This window comes from Ceratina calcarata, unplaced genomic scaffold (assembly GCF_001652005.2).
Source record: "Ceratina calcarata isolate Rehan_Ccalc_2016 unplaced genomic scaffold, ASM165200v1 scaffold571.2, whole genome shotgun sequence".
Lineage (NCBI taxonomy): Eukaryota > Metazoa > Arthropoda > Insecta > Hymenoptera > Apidae > Ceratina > Ceratina calcarata.
Window position 1 is genome coordinate 225,296 of NW_017176917.1, and position 22,854 is coordinate 248,149.

A 22,854-nucleotide genomic window follows, 5' to 3' on the forward strand; every position below is an offset into this window, starting at 1 on the left:
ATAATTTTTTCTAAAAGTTCATTGCTTCAAATATTGAAAATAGCTTTTTATTACATGTCGTCCTTTTGATAGAGATTTTGCAGCTCATATAACCTTAGTGAATTTTTATATTTTTATGTATCTGTTCGTTCTCATATAAGCATACTTACAACGTGAACTATTGTAAATGATAATAATAATAATGATTCAAAGTACAGTAATCGTAAATGAAAGAAGAGCTCAATACGTTGACAGCAGAGGTATAGAAAACCAAATCAAAATTGAGGATGACTGTGTATCTGGTATAGTTCGGAACTGCTTAGAAAATCCGCAAGAATAGCTATCAGACTCTCTCATGGGTCGAGCTGTATGTAACCTATAATTTCAAAAGGCTGTTTCGATGTCCGCTGGTGATTTATGTAGGACGCCGCCCGCGTGTTGCACAGACTCCGTGCGGGAACTGCATCGCCGCAGCACTCGATACGTGTAACTCGCTCCCGTAGCCGATTCCACCGTGGATAATCCTATAAACTCTAGTGTATTTCACGTTTACGGTTCCCGCTGCCCGTTCCCGACACTCCGTTGCGTTTTAACGCATCGACAAATATTTATTATGCCATTCAACAACGCTTTTTTACCCTTTGTTCGCGTTTCTTTCGCCGGCGCCGCGAATAAATCATGCCGCGTCGATTAGCATAAACGCGGAAAAGAACGAGTTGTTTGTGTTTCTATTGCAGAAACATTTTCATTTTGCAGGAATTACGCGAAAACAATCTTGAACCGCGCCGTTAATAAATTGAAATAGGACAGCAATCTTTCATTTACAATATCTACGCGAGTGTTTAAACTATTCATAAAAAGAGAAGATAAAAAGTTTATGCTCCTGTATTTTATCGGAGGTAGAGCGTTGCCTGAGTCGCATAATATAATAAAAATACGTGGCAGGTAACACTCCCCAATTACACAGCTACTTTGACTTTTACATTCACAGTATGGTTAATTGCATTTTATTTTCATTTATCGGGAATTACTGATTGATTCTTTTCTCGATTCCGGTGCTGCGAAGCGCAAGATTGGACGTTAATTACGAGATAAGACGAATTTTCTTACTTTCCTGGATACTAGTTATCGTTACGTGGACGTTGTAACGTTTCACGGATCGCGATAATTGTCGCTGGGAGCAGGTTCTCGAATCGTAACGTGGCAAAGCGTAACTCATTAAACGCGCCGCGTTACCATCATTCCGTCCGATCGAATATACGACGCGACGCGACACGATGAAAATCGTTTGATTTTATAGAATTTCGCGATGCATGCGCCTGGAGATCTGTTATTTGCATGTTTAACGGAGAAGCGAAAGATAGGGAACCAGTCACCGATGGAAATTGATCGTGTTCTGGCTAGTAAAGTAGCTCATTACTAGCGCCGGCGCTGAGTGTTCACACGGAACGTGTCTCCTCCAACTAAGCGAGCAGTTTAAACGCTGATTAGAGTCACTAGTGATTGAGCGTCGGTGAGCTTTGACGATTATAAAAACGCTAATGTTCGGCGTTTATCAGCTTTCCATCTTAAAGCCGTCGCTCGTAATTCTCACATTGTTTCTTTTATTTCTCGCGATATTTGATAAACGGAACGCGCGCAGGAGAAACTTGTCGCGGTGACGTCGAGGAAGGGAGAAAAAATGATGATTCGACGTTCCGCGTCGTGTGCTCGATCCGTCGTTGGAATGCAATAACAAAGTTCGAATCCGGAAATGCGTGCGCCTCTGAGCTTGTTTTCGTCGTGTTACGCACGCACGCGACGATTACGTTGCACGATTTTACGAATTCCGAGAAAATACTTGCGACAAATCAGCCGACGACCATGTTCACGTTGCGTGTAAGCATACGGTTGAATCGTGGGATTCCTGGGCCAGCCTGGAGGAAGGAGAATCGAGACCGCGATCTCGTCAAGCATGCTGATTAGCGACGGGACGCCTGGTTAAATCCATATTTATTAGAGAGCGACGTTGTGCTCGTGCTGAGGTGAAGAAAAAAACGATAGAAGTATAGAAGAATGTCAAGCGAAACGGCGATGGGCGTGTTTTAATTGAAGCCGAGGAGAAGTAAAAAAATGGAGTTTCAAAAACACACAGATCCGTATCAGTTGAATTGCACCGGTCGGTCGGTCGGTCGGTCGTTGAAACGAGCAATTTCCTAGTCGTAGTTATTTTAGTTTCTATTTTAGGCCTCGCTGCTCGCGCTCCCGTTTCTTTTATTTCTCCCCGCTCTGTTCCTCGTTTGTGGAAAAAAGGAAACGGAGCTCGTAACTCGAGCCGCGATTAAAAAGGGTCAGATCGGTGGTCCCGTCGTCGCGTTAATTAATCGGCCCCGTTAGAGAAACCGCCTCTAATTGGAAATTTCCATTTTCCCTCGTCGCCGCTGTGCACTTGACTGCTCGCGTGTTTACCGTCCCGACAGGTTTGGCGATCGACGAGTCCGCGAATCGCTAAATTATCGACGCTAGGCAGTTCCCGCACCACTTTTGTTTCATCTCGCGCGTGCGTCTGTCCTCGCTCGGTTCGTTTTACAAACCGGCGATTCCGCGTGCATTCCGTTCTGAGACCTTTACGCGAACTTAAATGCAAACAAGGAAGTTTAAATGAGACCGCGAGAAAAGATTTAAAAAAGCTGGAGGAATTCTAATTTAATTAAAGTTGATAGAACAGCTTCTCACGGATGTATTCGCAATACAACCAGCAGCAAATAAAAACAAAATTTAATAAGAGAGTAAATGTAATGGTATCTCTTATAAGAATTCACAATAACTGCATGATGCATAGTATAATTTCTTAAGAAAGCGTCCCCGCAGTCGTAAGGTGAACTATATCTGCAGGAGAGTGTGTACCCTGGAAACCAATTCCGCTTTACAAACCGCAAACGCGCAACTGTCTTGACCGAGCATGGTCGAAAATTAATAGTTAATTCAGCTGCAACGAGACTCCCAGCCTTTAAACGGGGGAAAGATAGATCTGGCGCGCGGCACGCGACGTTCATTAAGGTTTTCAAGGCCGGCTGACGAAGCCGGGGCCTTTTTACTCGAGGCTGAGTCGTGGTGGTGGTGGTGCCCTACGTGCGATATTACCATCCTGCCCCCCTCGTTTCTCACCGTCCGCGTTCGCCCGTCGACCAGCGTCGGGGGTGGTTACTTTACGCGCTGGCTAATTTGCACCAGCCACTCATCATCGTCCACCGGCTTATTACCCAGCTTCTCTCATTCTCGTTCTATTCTCACCTATCCTCGTTCAACAGACCATAGTACCCACGCTTGAATTCGCCTTCACATGCTCCTTCTTTGTCAAGTCGCTCGTGCATTTTCTTCGTTCTCGTCGCGCGGATGTTCGTCGGGGGGTAGACAAACCGACTCCTTTGTTCATCATCGCGCGTACGCGCGATTAGGCGAGGAGCAGCCGGTAAATCTGTGACGTCGGCTTAATCGTGACGAACCGACGACGGAAAATTTCATCGACGCGATAGTAAATAACGCGTAATGGGCTTGTAAACGCGGCCCGACCCCGATGGATATTAAATGAGCGGGATTAGACGATGGGCCGTCCGCTTCAACGTCGGCAATTAAGCTTCTTGCAGGCTGGATTCAGATCGGAGCTCGCTACCAATTAAGTGCTCGTTCCTTCTCCCCAAAGCCACGCGTGCGTATAATTGAGGAGTTCATGACAGAAGTGACCCTTGCCGATCGCTCTCTGCCAAAAGAGAAAGGCGAACCCAGACACTGTGATTCTTCATTTTTGTTTAATACATTCAGACTTTTCTGGCATATGTAAACAATTGGTCGCTGAACTTAGCGGAGAAATATTCATCACTGTAATATTTTATGCTTGTGTTGTTATTTCCAATTATAATGCAAGGAGTCGTAATCAAATTGTGTAAACGTTACAGCTCCTTGTTTTTGACATGGTTCTGTTATGTATTATTAAGTTTGTTACGAACGGTTTAATCTTGATTATTCAGCACGAGCTCAGTACTTGTTCCCACCTCATTTGTCTATAATATTAGACGCATTTACGTAAATCTGCATCGCGATACCAATTATGAGACATTTGCCTACACGTAATTTCATGCTAATCGAACCACTGACGGCGTTGATTAAACGAAATTTCACGCGTGACTGTCTACAGAAGGGCTCGCTCGACTGTTTTCTAAACCGTGTCTCATTGATCGATAGTGCGAATTTCCATAAATTACTCGCAATTTATTCATCCTTTCTTAGTCCATTCCCTTGAACCGTAAGTACGAGGTGGTTTCGTTACTATAACGATTGTAGTGAAAATTCCTACGAATATTGTTTGTCTAAGTAATTGTAAATTACTTTTGTCGAGAAGATAAAAATACCATTCAGCAATTCTTTCGTCAACTATCTATCTACTAATAATTAGAAGTAGTATAATTTTGCTGATAGCGAGTCGTTTAGATTCGTGCAATTTTATACAAATTTAATCGTTGCTCCAAACTCCTTAGAATCGTTCACCCACTTGTCAGCGTGCTTTCAGTAAACGGTTCATCTTGTGTATCCAACGTCGCGAGAATCCTATAAATCTACGCTCTAATCGGCCCGCGTGTCCAGCGGGTCGTAACTCATCCGTCTCGAGAGAAGCGCGTGAGCTGTCCGGTCCCCAGAAAAAGATAGATCCGGCGAGTGCGACGACGCGGCTCGTTTCGCGAATCATAACGGGGTGATTATTTTCGCTGGTGAAAAGTCGACGTATATATTCGCCTAGGTGGTTCGGCTCGTTAAATGCGGGGGCCGAGACATCAAAGGGCCACGGGGAAAGCGTTAAAGGCCTGTTAGGTGAAGCTCGACTGTTGGCCGCGTTCTATACTCGGTGAACGCGCGGCCGCTACCGATATCCGCACCGGGTTTACGCGATGGCGTGCAAACTGCTCTACCGCTGCGAAGGAAACTGGGAAACAGGGCGGCGCGGGATTTGCATACACGGGGAGATCGTCCCGCGCTCCGCGTATGAGGGGAATGTTTACGATATCCGCATAATGAGGGCGTGGGTGTTTCTATTAAGGTCCGCAGCCGGGGACCCGCACCGGCGTACGGGCAAACGCGCGGCCCCTATCCGAGCCTCGGATCTCGCTTCGTTCCTATTTCTCCCGGTTGATTTTCTTTTCGTTTTACACTGCTGTTCTTCTATTCTGTCGGATCGCCATTTACTCCTTTTTTGTTGCTGCCCGTGTGTTTACGGCCGCTTTTATTCGTCCACCCGTACCTAGCTACTCCTACCTTTTCAATTCGTTTTAACGTTTCCCTTTCTACAGTTTTACAACGGACAGTAAATGCTATCATTTCCTTTATTTCAATTTTCAAGGTTTCTGTTGTAACATTCAAAATTACCTTAAGGTTATTTAACACTTGTAATTTGTCTCATTATTCCGCTATCAGATAAATATGCATGAAATACACATGAAGAAGGGGGTTGAGAACGTTTCCTTTGAGACTTGTAATATTTTTACTCGTTCTTTGATTTTATCAGATATTTTATGCACAGTAGAAAAATGAAATCTCACTGCTATAGTATTTATACATCACATTCATTTCATAAAGATAATATCGGAAACATAATTTTAACCCATCGTACGTAATGCACGGACGGCTAATTAATCTGGTGTGAGAAATATTATACGTAGAGGCAGTGGTAATTCAAAACCGAAGTCGCGTAAAACATATGTATATACACGTTAATACATTATTCCGTTCGAGCGGAGTTTGAAAAGGTCTCGCAAATCAATCACCGTTGATCTAGCACTCATTTTGTAACGTACCCGCGTAGTACCTCTACGTAGTGAACTCGCACCGGCAGCGTTCAATGGAAAACCGTGGGTTCTTCCGCCCTGGTAGATTACGTTTCACTTTTCCCGTCGTTTCCCTCGGGCCTGTCATTATTATTCTAATTTACGAGAAAAGGTTTTCCCGCGTCGCGGCTAAGTTATTAGCCTGATGTACCTCGCTGGAATTAACTCAAATCAGTCAATCATCGATAACGGAGGAAATTGCTAGAGGAAGGGAGACAGACGTACCGCGTAACAAATGACTATGTCCAATGGTGAAGTAACCGAATAATAATTAATCGCATCGCGTTATCTTCTCTTCACTTTCTTCGCTACTTCGCGTCGTTGGTATTAGCGATTTTTCCGCCTTTGATCTCGCACCACTTTCTCGCGCGACATTCTTCCTCGTGCTAATCGACTTCCCGGTAGGCAACGATCATCCAGAGAATCTAAGCCTGATTAATGAGATCCCAAGGGATATCAACAAAATTGGATTCACGATACGAGTGAGAATTTTTATTATTCAGAAGAATATGTTAATAAAAAATACTGATAATGATAAGAGTTCATTAATAAATACGTGAAAATAAATTGCTTCCTTTTAGATAAAGCATTATTTATGGAATGATGAATATAATTTGAATAACCGAATTTTCTATGTACGACTTGTGTACTCTACACAGTCTCGTGTCTGTGTGTAAGTGAGGGAACATGGAACCACTAATAGATGATTGCGTGCAACGTGGCTCAGAGACGAACTTTGCAGACGGATTCAACTAGTCGCCCACGCTTCTCGCCGTCGCCTGCCAGCTCCAAATTAACCCTCAATTACGCGATAACGTTTCACGCCGTGCATTCTTTCAATGTACTTACACACGCCACGGCTTATAGTACTTCTAAGCAGTTTTTCAAGTCAAATGATGTTTCCAACTCATTAAGGAGTTAAATAGTGTGAAATGATTATATTTGAAGAACGATATTTATTGATGTAAATTAACTGGAATTATAATGTGAGACTATAATTATAATACGTAATAATGATGAAAGGATGAGTGTTTGATTTATTAAAAAGTAAGTATTTAAGTAATCTCCTTTTTTTAATTACAAAGTTACGAAAGGTGTTGAATAATACTTCATAAACAAGTTTGATTAAACGTGAATTAGCTAAAAGTCTGCTATTAAAATCTTTCGTTACTGCGAATCCTCAACCGAATAAATTTCACAGTCTACTGACTGACAATAAAAAGTATCTCAATTATTCTAATGACATTTAAGCATTTTCTATAAAAAGATGTTAAAGCGAATATCTTTGAAGTTCGATAACGATCAGTACGTTTTACATCGTTCAGAGGAAGATTTACAAGATCATTGGATCGAGAGGAAATCCGATTCCGTCAGCGAGCAATTCAGGAATACTTTAATGGTACTTCGTTCCACTCGAACGTCGAGTAACTCTGGCCAAGTCGATATACAAGTTATTTACTTCACAACTATGCAGGCTCGAAGTTAGCGATCGTCGTCTACATAGTCGCTGCATCACTTCAATCGATTCCTAACTGATGACTGCAGTCTCTCAACTTTCTCCAGAATTCTTCTTCAATTTCCTCCATCGCGTCACGCAGCTTCTTTGGCATCTCTGCAGTAAGTAACATTACGAGCTGCGCGCATCTGTATTCCGTAAAGCTGCAGTTTCTGCTGCACTGCGGTGTAATGATTCTTCCTATGCGGAGACAACTTGGACCAGTGAGCGCAAATGCTGAACATATCCTCACAAAAAAATTATTACTTGTTGAATAATTTTGTGCTGGACGAAAATTGTAATTGAAAAAAAAAGGCACTTTAAGATCATTAAAACTTCGAACTGATTAAATCCTTATGTTATTTAATCGATTGATAATCGTCGAATATTTTGTTTAATTTCATTGTAGAAATTTGCAAATTCGATGAAATTAGTATAGAATTGTTTAAAATGATAATTTCTTGGTAGTGACTTTTCATCTCTGGTTTCCCAACGATCCTGGTAAAATACGAGGTTAGTACGTTCCGTGTCAGGATTCAGGAATTTTCATAGCCGTCTCGGGGGAGACGAGGGGGTGGAACGGAGACAGAGAGAAGCGAGCGAAGGGTTCTCGGCGTTCCAGTTATTATTACAGTCGGCGTTATCTGCCGCGGCGGAGAGGATTTTACGAGCGCGGTCGCATTATCAAACCGTCGTTGGCCGAAGTAAACGCTTTCGCGAACGATGCTGCTTGTTACGCGGCCAATGTTATTAGTTCGTGGAATGCCTCTAGCTTGGCGTGACGCAAAGAATCGAGAGCAAATAGGCAAGTAGGAGCAAATGTTAAACGAACCAGTTATTTGTTTGCGGCTCTCGCTTGGACCCCAGAGTAAAAGAACCTTTGCCTCTTGTTTCTATTAGCACCGATTTTTGTTCTGACGCGAACTCTCGTCGAGTTGCGTTTTTCTGGAGCGCTCATTTTCTAAGGATTAATATTTTCGATTTACAGTCTGTTAGAAAAATGAAAATATGTAATAAATATGCATGGTCGTCGAAAAAAACACATTTGCTGACTCTCTGGAATTTGTTTATAATAAATAAAAATTAATTGCATTAAGATAATCCATGCAGGTTTAGTCTCCAGTTATAGATACATATTATGAAAATTACAGTGCAATTTAAAATATCGGAACGCTGATCTGCGCGATCGATAAAGACTTTAATTCAAAAATTAAGCTCGAGCCTTGCATGTAGCTGTAGCCATTTAAGGGTGATCAAGGATCCCGGTGCACGCATTCCGTGGCTTCGTCTGTAAGCAGAAACCATGGAATCCACCCGCATGAGACCATTCTGCGACCATCGACGCAAGGCAGGCTCGGCTACAGGTGACTCGTCGATCGACGCTCTCAGCTGCCGGCTCCTTTTTAGTTTCCCGAGTGGCCGAGTGGTAGATCGCTAATGATTATCTGCCGGTTTCACGGTTGCGCACGGAATCGGAGCGATCGTGGCGGTGGTTTGAGAGGTGGAGGGGCGACAGGAAAAATCACCGGGAGTTTAATTGCCAGAGAGACTAGGCGTCGCGTCGTGTCTGATTCGCACTCGATGTCAATCCGATTCGCCGATCGATAGCGATCGGTTTAGGAGATGGCGAGCTCGGCCATTCGTTTGGATCTCTAATGGCACGAGGAGCGGCGGTTAAATAATTACGCGGCGTGACGATTCCAGCGTGCAGGCATTTAAATAAGAACGCGGTGCCTCAGTCGGTCCTTCCCGCGGTCGTTCATTTTCCACGATGGAGGATGAAACGACCCGTTGAACGTTGAATGGAAACTTAGGCGTCGCACGCAGACGTCTCATGGGAAACTGAATAGCAGAAATCAAGATGAAGTTAATAATTATCGGGCGAATGAATGAATCGATTTCAGATAATTATCAGAACTGCACGACGCTGCGGCAGGAAATGAATCAGATTACGGGATAATTGACTTATATAGGGATTTTTGTGGAACAACATACGCGTGCATCTGTATAAGTAAAACGTGATTGTTAAAATCGTTGTGCAGTTATTTATTATAACAGGATTAGTGACGGAGTTTTTTCCTCTGCTGGCACGTTTTATCTTCCGGAGTGAAACAACCTATAAAGCAACATCGTAAAAGGCAGTAAAAGGATCGCCGATCTTCGTAATATTTTAAAATGGGAGCAAAGTGGACCGTAGATAGAGGGGGGAGAAGCGAGTATCGTAAACACGTATTACTCTCAGGCTTTAAATTCGCAAAAACTGTCTTCCACTTCGCACGTTCCATGTGCTTCAGCGTAATATCCTCCAAATGGTTTCGTGTAATCCGTAGCTTCCAATTTCTTTTACACACCTCATGAAGATATCCGCAGTTGGGTATTACATCAGAACTTTTCTTATCAATGAGACAAACTATCACTATCGTTAGAGCTGACTTGATACTCGGCGAAGTGCTTCGCGTGCACTCAATTACCGCAAAACTCCGAGCTCGAACGAAATCCGACGTTCCTCTGCCGCGATAAGGACGGCGATAAGAATTCGTGAGCGAGGAGCGCGAGCGAGGAGAAGTTGTCGCGTCATTAAATCGAGCATAAGAGAATTGACGTCTTATTAAGCGACGGATAACATCGGCTAGTCAGTCGGCCCGGAGGAGCGTCAAGTAGAGGCGAAGGGCATCGGCCGTCGAGGCCGTAAGTAAGTACACCGATCGCGGAATGATTCAGTGAATTCCCGGCGTCCCTTTGGAACGGGCACCGGTCAATCGATTACACGCCAATCGGATCGATGGATCGCGCTAACTAGATCGCTGGGGGAAGCAGGTGCCGTACCGGCTTGTAATCGAGGCTACTTGGCTACCGCTCGCGGCTGAACCTGTCGCCAGTTCCACAATCGATTGTCAGAGTGTCTGTTGATCTCCATTACGAAACTGGAAATCATATGCCAATATATCTGCAGTTAGCGATATGATAAGTCTCGTTCGAAATATTTCGACTATAGAAGTAATAATATTAAATATTACGATAAATCATATTTTTAATATATTTATTGAGAAGAAGAATCAAATTCTCTTCTATATTGATAATTTATAATACATACAATTATACATGATTTGAAATCGCAATAATAATCACGTAACACAGTAATTTATTTTACGATATAAAAAAAGGGAAGGGGATAAATCACTTAGTTTATCAAACGAGTCCCTTTCCAGTCAACTCTGACACAGCGAAAGGGTTAACGAGGCTTATACAGCGAGATCGTTCGCCTCGATAATTGCCCCGGCTAGCCAATTGTCGACGTGACACCAGAATCTATTAGAAAAAGAAAGTCTCTCTACCAGGAAAATAAATTAATTTCCCTATCTGCGCGATCACGAACAGAGGATAATTAATAATACCCGCGTCAAAATCAAACTAAGATATATTAGTGGCAGCCCTTGCGTGCACAAGAATTCAGAAGTTCATTCCTCGTTTTCCTAAAGAATAACACAACCATGAAGGTACACTATGCAAAGTTGTACATGTTATTCGATGTCGCTTTAAACAAACATCAGGATAAACTAAACGATTTTTAATTAACTTTTGACTTAAGAATTTTATCAGAATTTCGATAAAGAGAACTTATTACAATAAATCAAGAAAACTAAATTTGTCATTCAATATTCGAGAGAAATATTTGCTTGTGCTTCTTGTGGCTAATCATGTTGTAATCTTATTTGATATGAGATTGATAATATGATAAGTAGTTAATAACTTGATAAGCTATTTAAACACGTGAGCGTTCACGTCAGTTTATTATTCATAATTAAATTTAATCGTATTTCCTGGTACATAGAGAAGGAAATAAGGCGCATTACGTTGTAGACATACTCAATAAATTGCATGAATTAATATGTGTATCACAGCGATAACTGTATCCTCAAGGGATACCGGAGTTTTTAATGTCTCTTAAATGATGTTCACGGCAGTGTTATTAAAGTAATAACAGAACATCTGATTCAACCCTTGCTAGTTTCGCGAAGTTTATCGATTAAACAAAAACAAAGAGGAACACCGATCTGCGGTTCGCCGTGGCGAGTCGGAGAGGAAGAACGAAACTGCGGACAGGTTTTCGTGGAAAAGAAGAAGGCTCGGGCCTCACGGGGGACATCGTACGCGAAAAGAAACTATAGAAAGAAGGAGAAAGAGCGAATCCGGCCGATCTACGAGCCTTATAAAACGCTTACAACCATTCCCGGGTGACGTTAAGTATGATAGTCGGTTTTTGCATCTCCCGGGAACGGCGACGAGCCCCCGGTCGTTATTTATTGGTCGATGGTCGCCGCGGTTAAAAACCGGCGAAAGTACTTGTCGCGAGGTCGCGACAAGCTTTTCGAGTTTCTAACGATCGAACCGCGTGGCGAGGAAGCGTCCGGTTCGGTAACGCGCGATCAAACGTTCCGATGTTCCATAAGACGTGTACAGCCTTACGGGCTTAGGAAGCTCGGGAGGCGACGCGTATTCGCTAGCGGTGTATACGGAGAGAAGGGAGATAGGTTATTCGTATAGCTCCTTAAATCAGCCCTCGTTGGGCTGTCAGCCGTGCGGCGGCGGCGGCGGCGGCGGCGGCGCGTTCCCTTTCGCGGCGCACAAATTGCCACGCGTTTAATTACCGTCCGATATCCGAAGGGGGGTCATTAATCACCGCCACGATAACCCGTAATTTTCCAGCGATGATAAAATCTGTCGCGCGACACCGATTCCTCGCTGTTCACCATGCCGCCTTGCTCGCGTCATCTTCAGGAGAACCGCGTGGGTACGTATATTCCTCTTTATCCCGCGAAACGTCGTGCCAAACATGATCAAAGACCCATATCCGTCCTACGTTTTTTCTCTATCTTCTCGCGTGTTACACTTTCTCCTCTCGTCGTCCGTGGGCGTTTTCCCACTGGGCGGAAAATAGAGCGCAACCCCTCTTTTACCTTTCCGAGAAACAGCTGAGGTCGTATGATCGATAGTTTGAAAACGGAGCGCCGGATCGGCACGCGTTGCTTCAGTTTCGCCGTGTTGCGAGTCAGAGGCGATCTTTAAAACTGGATTCCACGTGAGCACGCGTGGAAGGTTGAACGGAATCGGAGGATGATGGTCTCTCTACCCGTCCGTGGCCTCCGTAGGTACCAACGATCGGTTTTTCTTCGGTAGCCCGTCTGGTTTTTTGGTAGCAGTTTGCCCGAGTCTCACCGCCACCGAGCCAAGCCCGCTTGCCCTTAGGCTACTCTTTCCTTCCGAAGGAGCACTGGTGGATGGACGATCATAGGGATGGCTTCGATCTCCTCTCGTTCGCTATTCAACCCTTTCAATGATAAATTTCATAGGAACGCCGTAAGGCAATTTTTATATTGTATATTGCGACCTCGTTACTCTTTGCAAACAATTAAAATATTTGTAAAGAATTAATACACTGGCAAATGGAATATCAAATTCATAAATTAAAGCGCTTATAATAAAAAGTTTCTGTAATTAAGATAATTTTTATATTTATGCTGTAATTGCAAAACATGCAATTTTCACTGCCATTCATCTCACTTATGGCACACATTAAATTGGAGAAAATATGGCATATCTTGAAGAACGACAGAGCAGCTGAAAGAAGTCAGGTATTCTGTGACCAATTCTTATATTCGCTGCTTGCGTTATAAGTGTATACGTGTATCTGGCCTACGAGTGCCCGATGAGGGTGATTAACAATGGTAGAGAAAGCAACAGCTGTTTCGAGCTAATTCGACGATGTACAACAACAGGGAAGGGTTCGCGGTGCGAGAAACGTGTCTTTCGATGCGGGCGCCGGAATGAGTTCCTTCGATTTTCTTTTTACTCGTCGAGTTGTTCTCCTACGTTCCGCTACTTGATTTATTTAATGAGTACCAGCAACAGACGCGAATTTCGTTTCCCAGCGGGTATTCTTATTCCTAATGAAGACAATGAAAGTTTGATAACGATTAATTTAAAAGGAATCTCGTGTTCATCGCTTCTTTACAATTCAATGCAGTCCTTTCATTTATGTGTAGTTTAATTTATGTAATTTCGTATCGAGAGCAGTTCGCGAGCAGTTCGTATCCATCGTCCAGTGCGAAGCCCTGGGTATAGTCAGATCGAGCGGGAGAGAAAGATTAAGCGCTCCACCCACGCCCATGTCTCAACCTGTTCTGTTTCTCCCGTCGAGCCGCGGTTACAGGTGCCTCCCCGAGGGCATTCCTGCTGGAATTCTTCACCGATGATCCTCTCCCGGCCCTCCTGCAAACTCTTGCCTTGATCGTGTCGCGGTTCACCATTTCTAATAAAAAAAAATGATCTCAAAGATCCTCTGTGTATTCGATCTAATTTATTCCTCTCTCTTTGCACGCGAGTCTGTCTTTGCATTCGAATAGGAAATTCTAATTGTAGCTTCCGCATGACAATATCCGATATCGCGGATATAACGAATCGATTAAGTTTCTGCTTTCTAACGAAGCACGCGGTAATCAGATTGCGTAATGTATAACGCGAGTCAAAGTTCTATGATTTGTTCGAACGCGACCGCGTCAGAACGAATCAGATTCAAAACATAATCAGCCGACCATTAATGCTTTCGAAAACGTCCTTCGCCGGTCTGGGCAGCAGGTGAAACTCTTCAAAATCAGAAGGAAGGAAGAAAGTAAATCGATCGCAATAAAAACTCTTCTAAACTAGCGATTACATCGCAAGCTACTGGTGTATATTTTTATTTCATATACTGCGTAAAAAATCGACGAAACGAATTTATGCTACCTAATTCGGTTTGAGAAAATTGGCTACCTACTCGACACGTTAAGTTTAGCTGTATCGTCTTAAAACTTGGCAACGTGCTTTATAACTGGAATAATCGTTCGACACGGAGAAGTCCTCGATGTTCCGCAATGGCCAAGGCGAAGGAGAATATCAAGCGAGGAGGAAAAGGAAGAAGAAGAATAATGAGAAGAAATGGAAGACGGGCGAACGAAGAGAGGATGGCAGCCACGTACGCCCACACCTCCTCGCCAGCGCCGGGGACCTGTTCCCGGCTTTTACGTTCTGACATCTTTTCACTCCGTTTACGAGTCCCCTTTACGTTTTACGACCGATCATCGGGACCCTTTCTCTCGGGCGAGATTCTGCCGACCGCGCTGGCCACGAGGCAAGGAGGGAGGAACGACGGAAACAAGAAAACGATCATCGCGGTAGGAAGAACAGGGGACACGCTATCCGGCGCTGATCTCTCGATGCCCGATACAAAATATCGCGACGAATGGTCGGACCTCGGATATCTCCGCGGATAGAATTCGATAGACGGCTGTTCAAAAGCCCGATGTTCCATGGATAGGACATTGTGGCGCGTTTACTGCAGCCTTGGGCGGATACTCCCATCCATGAAAATGGAAACGAACGATACGGCATTGTATTATATTCGCCGTGGGCATCGGACGGAAGCCGGCCAATGCGCAGTAAATTCTTTTGATGATAGTAATGACGCGGGACGAGTCGGTTAACAAACCCCTACACGGGTTCATAAAATTGCACTCGCAGTTAGTCGAAGGTAGGGTAGCTATTTCTTTCAACCGCGCGATTTATTTATCGTCGAATCAATTGGAAATTGACTGAAAAACTACAAGATGTATATAGATAACTCTAGCTATTTATAGAACTCAGTAAGTAATTATTAACAAAGTGTCATTTTTTATCCCTGTAATTAATTCTAAAAATACTTAATCGCCTACAATGCAACAACTGATCGATCAAACGTATGCTGGCACGCTACATAGCTCAGTACTTTGGTCGATTTACATACAGAAAAACGAGCACACGTTTGCAAAGACGTCATCGTCTGTTCTATCGAGCCGAATTTCGCGACCTCTCGCGGAGGCGTAAAGTCGAAGGCCGTCGTGGAAGAAACGATGGCAAATAGACTTCTCCGTAATTTAACCCAGCAGGCAAGTTGACTTACCGCGGTTAAATGTCGGCCAGGCATTCGCCATGAAAGGATCCCGCGAGAGGAACTCGGGGATCGAATCGATTTGGAAGAGCGCGGTAACTGCGCGTATACGCGCTGGAATGCCGCGGCAGGCTTGAATGGCGCGGCGCGGGGCGGAGAGTCTCCGGTCGGGACATTTGTGCCGGTGCTTCGCTTTCCGCGAACGCGAATTTCTATTCCGCGGACGCGACTAACTGCAGTCCGGCTGGAAAATCGTCGATCTCGTCGCTACGGACGTCGAACCGTTGTTTCACGCGTTGGAAGCTGAAAATCGACGGCGGTGCGTTTCATCCGCGCGCGATTCTCGCTGGTTACATATTTTACAGTTAAGCGGTTGCAATAAATCGCGATCGAAAACTTAAACGCTCGCGTCTAATTTACTGTAATTTAGATAATCGCTGCGGCTCGCGCGAGAGTTTCTCTTTAAGTAGGGAGGAAAGATTTACAGGAAACGATGCTTCGAGCGTTTCCACCAACTTTCTTTTTAGAGCCTTTCCTGAAAATCCCAAGTTTTATAGAAGTCTAATTAAAAATTATATCAACAAGTATTGTAATATTACATAATGCAAGAATAGAAAGCTTAATATCGTGTTTGTCCGTACTATGTATGGGATTAATGCGAATGGCGATGATTAATTACTTTGTAACAGGTAAATCGCGGCGGGGGCGATATTACAAATTTTACGGTGTCTTCGGATGTCTGCTTATCCAGAAACTCGCCTACGCCGAAAAAACGAAGGATACGGCTCGATTCGTACTCGTTGATTCATGCCGCGTGGAGGCTATCCCGCGGCATTTAAATTTCAAATACGCAGCTTCGCCGGATACATCTCTCGACTTGCGCGTCGTGGTTTTATGACAAAGTGCCGTTGTCGCGTCGAACAGGACGAGCCGTGTGGTCCGCGCGCACGGCTCTCCCATTAGAATAAACAAACCGACGTCGCGTCGTCGGCGAGACACGGGGGGAAAACGGGCGAAATTTTTGCACGCGCGCAAGAAGTCGCGACGAAGTCTGCCACAGGCATAATTATTCGCGAATCGGGTTTCAATCGATTAGTTACTGGTTACGTGCCGATATACGCGATTGGATCTGCCCTGCTCCCGCTGAGACCGTCCGGGTACTAATAATTTCAACGTTCAGAAAAACTCGTTCCACACGAACGTCATTCCGTCGCGACACGTGCCTCATCACGTGCCGCGCTGTACACGCATTCGTACATAGACAGGTATATAGTTACTCATCTGTTCCGCGCGCTATGAACAATACATAAAATAAATCGTGGAGGCGTTGACGCGAATCGCGTTGCATCCGCATCGTCTTTTGTTTAATGGCCGCGCGAAGCTCAATGACAGACGGTGAACCTGAGCCGTCTCGCAGAAAGGAACGTGCGAACTCGTTAATCGTGATTTGCTACGACCGCGACACGAGATTCCGTGCTCGTTGGATGTCACGACCCGTCTCCGATCACGTCGATCGATATCTCGTTCGCCCATCGAAACTCCCGCACTCCTTCGGTTTCCTACTAGCTTCCTCGCTTCGTAGCGCCAACACGGTAAGTCTGAAGACTATGCGTATAGTATAGTAAATATCCGAATTTCTACTCACGTTAAAATTTCTAATCACTGGCTTAAGATTACATATAAAATTATATGGAAAAAAGCCAGTGATTAGAAATTGTAACGTGAATAAAAATTGGGACATTTACTATGCTATAGCATTCATTTCTCAGAGCTTTCGCTTTAATCGCACGAATCCTTTAAGCTCACCTGCGAGTCGTAGAGTGGATAACGGCGAGATAAGGTCTAAGGAGCGCGTGCACGCATTGGAGAGAGAGAGAGAGAGAGAGAGAGAGAGAGAGAGCATCCGCGGCCAGTACTAAAAGGATGATTCGTGAAATTACAAGCGCGGAATCGAGCGATCTCGTCGAGGCAATCGGAAATGAGCCTCGCGGAGGCTGTAATTTAACAATATCCGAGATTACAGGGAATACGAGAGAGGAGTAAGAGATTGGGTTCTTTGTTTCAGGACGAGGTGGGAGGCAGTACGGTGGTAGCCGAGGGTGTAGTAGGCGGCATAAAGGGCCCAGGCGGCGGGTGCCGCGCATCCTCGATGACGATGGCCGAGAGCGCCGTGGAGGACGCTGCAGCCGCGCCCCCGGGTCCGGCCAAGCCGCCACCGCCCTCCTGTACCAACAACAATACTCTCGCGGCTACCGCGAACCGAAACCGACGGAACTACCGCAGACGGAAGGGCCTCGACCAGGTTTTGGACATCCTCCAACATCGGAGCTCACCGTCGGAGGGCGAGGTGTTGAGATTCGCCGGCAGCGGACCGGCGTCCGAGGAAGAGGAAGACGTGTTCGGGTCACCGAGGTCGTCTTCGAGATCGGCCACGACGGACCCGCCACCAGGCATCAGCTTGCTCCCCCTCAGGCTGAAGAGCGAAGAGCCCGTGACGCCCACCGAGGAGCAGGCGAATGCGCGGGACGAGTCGAGCAATATTAACAGCAACAACATCGATCAACAGCAGAATCATCATTCTCATCATCCGCACCATCGCTCCGTTCATTATCGTCACCGGCACAGGCATCATCACAGGAACAACGCTACGAATCACCTGTACGATCAGTTCCATTCGCCTCATCAGAGATCCTCGACGCCCAAGTATTCGGGATGCACCTGCGTCCACTGTATCCCGTCGACCACCTCACCTATGGTGCTACCCTCGCCGACCTCACCGTTGACTCCGCTCACACCGCTCACCCCACTGACACCGCTCACTCTACCCCCGTTGACGCCAGGATCCCTGTCGTCCTACAGTTTCGAGCACTACATGCACACCAAGTACCTGCCGGATATCTTCCGGGGACGCAGTCACTCGGACTCGGATCTAAACGGTCCGGCCCCGGGTTGGGACCAGAAGCCATCGCTCTCGACGTTGTCCGTGTTCATGAATCACCCGTCATTGAGAAGCGGTTTCTTAGAAGTGGACACGACCAGTCCGCAAGAGTCGCCGTTAGACCTGTCGATGAAGAACCTCATGGCGTCTGCCACGGCGGCGGCCGCAGTTTCTGGTAGACCACCGGCCCTCCAATTAATCCCGCCTGGGATCGTTTCTAGGGGCTCGGTGAGCGTACCAGTCGTTAAAGGCGATGTGGCTTCACCCACGACGAAAGAAAGCGTCGCGGTCAGGTATAATCTCGAGGTATCGCCGGTGGTGGAAGAGATGCCGCCCGGGGCGGACGTCGCGTACGTTTGTCCGGTCTGCGGGCAAATGTTCAGTCTTCACGACCGACTTGCGAAGCACATGGCCTCGAGGCATCGCAGACAGGGCCCGCAGGATGCATCCGCGAAAGCGTACCTCTGCGACGTCTGCAAGAGGAGTTTCGCGAGATCGGATATGCTCACCAGACACATGAGACTGCACACAGGCGTAAAACCGTACACGTGCAAGGTGTGCGGACAGGTATTCAGCAGGTCCGATCACCTGAGCACTCATCAGAGGACGCACACCGGCGAGAAACCGTACAAGTGTCCGCAGTGCGCGTACGCGGCTTGTCGCAGAGACATGATCACCAGGCACCTGAGGACTCACGCTAGATTCCCCGACGTCCAGACGCCTAAAATCGAACCTGGCCTCCTTGCCGGCGAGGACAGCCCTACGTTTAACCAGGAAATGGCGTCGCCTTCGGACGCGATCAAGGCCGAATGACGACGGCCGGACGGATGACCCGGCGGTGATTATCGAGAAGCAGGGAGTTCGCTTTCGACGGGAATTCTCGGGACTTCCCAAGTTCGGTCCCGGCGGCTACGATGACAGGACACGGGGACTCCGATGGACGAAGGCAGAAGGCAACGCGTCGCATGGTCTCGGCGTGGAATCGGTTCAGCGAATTGGCACATGGCCGTACGATCAAGATAGGATATAAGCAAGTTCTTTTTCACTATTCAGAAATTTTGGTATTTTGGTAATGTTTCACGACTCGTTATAATGTACATCGTTGCTTTGCAAGAGAAATTTTTTCGCGATCTATCAGACGGAAGACTTTTAACAGTATTATCTACTATCTTCGTCTTCCCGTTGTTTACCCCGGACTTGTGCGATATTCATTTCCTGGAGTTCTCTGCTGTTCGTCAATGGTGTGGCTCGTCCAAGATTTTTCTAACAATAATTACCGTTCCCATTTGTGGAATTTTTAATTTTGGAGATCACAAACTTGAATTTGTTTATATTATAAAGTAGCTCCGATTCAAGTTTATTCTCAATCATGAACGATCGTTCTAAATCGATTCGCGGGAGATGTTATTTATTGTTAGAATTTCTTGCCACATCCGGTCTTCATTTACTCTCTTAATTGATACTCGTACCATTGAATCAGAAACGATCTGAAAGCATTCCTGCCCGATCAGACGCGTGCTTCCTCTTCGAGAGTTTAAAAATTCGTCGCGCAAGGACTTGATTCGCAAATCGGGACGTGATTATTGAAAACGCTTCCTTCGTCGTTCGTCGAGTGTCTGCTGGAAAAAGGAATTGTGCCAAATTTTCACGGTCGGTCCATCGTTAACCCACGGTTTCACGATTACATATCCGAGTAGGTCGAGTCGGATGCGTTAAAGAGAAGACGTTTAGCGACACTTTTCGAGTATTAGACAAAGAACGGTTGATTTGTTTGCATAGTGTAATTACCTCTAAAAGACATTTTAATTTTTTAGCAAAATACAAGTTATTTATTATTATAAAGTCGCTAACAATATTTCTCGCACGCATTTCCTGTTACTCGACGATCGAAATCGTCAATTGAAACAATTGTTTGGATGTTGAAATGAAAGACGGAAACGGTACCGAGCGTGCGATCGGTAGAAGTTAGTTGTTATAACGATTTTTAACGAGAGAATGTTTTTTCTTTTTATTGTGCGTTGTGCGATATTCCTCTCGACAGCGTCGTGTTGTGTATATTTATAGAAACTCGTTTGTTGCTCGCAAGAAAGTCGAATTGAAAACGGAAGTCAATCGAAAGACAGCCCCTCGAAGGATGATTTTAATTTCGAGGCGCCAGAAACGATATGAAGTGCCGCGAGAAGGACAAATAAAAAGAGTAAAAAGAAAAAAATAAGAAAACCGGAAGAAAGAATACGAATGTAACTGTACCTGCAGAAAGAAAGAAACTTAAATCATAATAAAATGCGTCTAGACGTAACGTTAATTAGTGGGTAATATTAATATTATTATTGCGTTTTATTATTATTATTAATATTAATATTATTATTATTATTAATAATATTATTCTCATCGTAAACTATCGCCGTGAGAATGTTGAAAGTGAGAGTAAGAGAGAAAGATATTTTTTTACACACCGTCGACGAAAATTCGCGGATTGGTTCCATTGAGGGAATGGAAGAGGAACACCGAGCGCAGGACGCGAGTTGTCTCACCTCGTAATCATCTCGACGTGTCATTAGGTTGGTAAATATGAAATTCATTTTCAACAAGTTCCTACATCGTACATTTAATTCAAACAATTTTTTTTCACACTGATCGTTTTTTTATTCCCCGTATCAGACTATTAGAAGCTAACAGTTCTAAAACGTACAGATATTTAAATACTAAAACAATTTGTTCAATGAACTACACGAACTCAATCATATTTTACTATAATATGTTTCTATTTCAAATTTTAAGAGCAAACACACACGTTTGTATATTCCATAAATTATTATGTATTTAATTCATGACTGTTGATAGAACAAACGTTTTTTAACGAATTCAGATTTCATGTACACCAGCCTATTAAGTTCGAATATCGTTCGCTTAAGCTCGTTCTCTTCGACAGGAGAAATACTGCACGCGGATACTCAGTGGTCTTTATCTTGAAATCGTTACACTTTCTCGCGGAACGTCCACAATGAAAACGATTGATAAACGAAAGTACTTATTTTTATTCGGACGAAGCACGGGCCGATTTCGAGCACTCGGGATTTCGCAACGTCGCGTTGCATCGCGTTCAACGAGAACCTCGAAAAATACTCACGACTTTGACTGGTGACTGCGTTTATGCTAATTGTAATTAACACGGAGATGCTCTCGACCGTTGCACGCTATCTCGACAGGCAGACTCCAAAGAGAAGAAGAAAAAGATTGAGAAATCTAGCCTCCATTCGATAGACGTTTCAGTATCACGATCCTAAATGATAGTCCTGGTTCGAATTTGCATATTATATTACATGAATATACTTTTTATTGAAACTAGTTGAGAAACATGGAAATTGTGGAGACACGAAGATTTCTCGAATAGGTACGAAATCCGATGAATCCTTCGAAGTTCGATGGGTAACTCCGAACAAAATTAAGCCGCGTTTATAAAGTGAAGGTTGTCGTCTCGTTTGAACTGTTAATTAGCTATAGAAGGGTCTGTTGAGAAAGCGTCGGTGCTACACTATTCACGTATAACAATTCCACCGGAGACTGTACGCGCAGCGTCCGCGTCAGCTACTTTTACCTTGCTCAACCTCAACTCAACGTTCGCCTTTTTCCTTGCCATAACTCGGGCTACTGTGCAGCGTGTCGTCTACCGTTCGTGTCCGTACGATAGGAAAAGCGGCCGTAGCGACGAATAATCGCGAGTCACGCCCGTTCCGACGTACGCACGATGCTCATTCATGTATAGGTGTATTATACATATTACTTGTACACATCGACACACGTTACTGTAAATTCTTGACAGACACGTTGTTCTGTCAAGGAAAAGGAAGCGCACGATCCTACGTATACATATCTTACGTGTGTAGCCGAACGGCGTGCATTCTGAAACAGGTATGTGCGTATATCTGTATTTTTGTATACCGAGGTTTTTTCTAATTAGTCTACCGTCTTAAGCGTTTCGAAGGAGGAACGGAACGAGTAATTAGCCATTAAGGGGAAACTGTCGCTCTCTTGCTTGCCATTTTAACTTGCCTCTGTCGATCGGAACGATTACTCGGAAGGCGGCTTGTCGGAGTGACAAGAGAAGGATACACGAGGGAGAGACCTCGAGCCGGAAGGTCTCATACTGGTTGCGCGTCCTCGATTTCAACTTTTGCAAACTAGAAAACGACCAGTCGAAGTAATAAAACGAAGTCTTAAAATCGCGTACGACGTCTTGTAGTTCTTTTCGTTTTTTGTTTTTATTTTTATTTTAAGCACCTTTTTAAGGAAAACGAAAGTGGAGCATGTTTAGTTTGTTGATTAATTTTGTAAGCTGTCACGAAGGGGGCTTTCGACTCGACATCCATCCTTCGTGAGATTCAGCCTTAAAACTGAGAGAATCTCTTGCGCTACGAGCCCTTTACCACTCGATGATAAACAGAGAAGACAAATGAGAAAAATGACACATTGTATAATAGAAGAATGAAAAGAAGACGAACACTAATCGTCGTGCTTTTAAAGGCAATTAATCGATCGCCGTGCCAGACAACCTGCTCTTGTAATTAACTCATTTAGCCATTCGTATGATTATAATTATTTTTATTATTATTATTATTATTAT

At 44.7% G+C, this 22,854-nt stretch overlaps 1 protein-coding gene across 1 annotated transcript in view; it reads left to right on the plus strand.

Annotated features, from left to right (window-relative positions):
• The window catches only part of LOC108629535 (protein glass-like), a 57,172-nt gene extending 34,712 nt beyond the window's left edge, over positions 1–22,460 (plus strand). The window contains exon 3 of the mRNA XM_026817375.1: positions 17,358–22,460. Within this exon, the coding sequence (XP_026673176.1) occupies positions 17,358–19,043 (1,686 nt within the window). The 3' untranslated portion in view covers positions 19,044–22,460. The remainder of the gene's footprint in view (positions 1–17,357) is intronic.
• Positions 22,461–22,854: the final 394 nt, after the last annotated feature.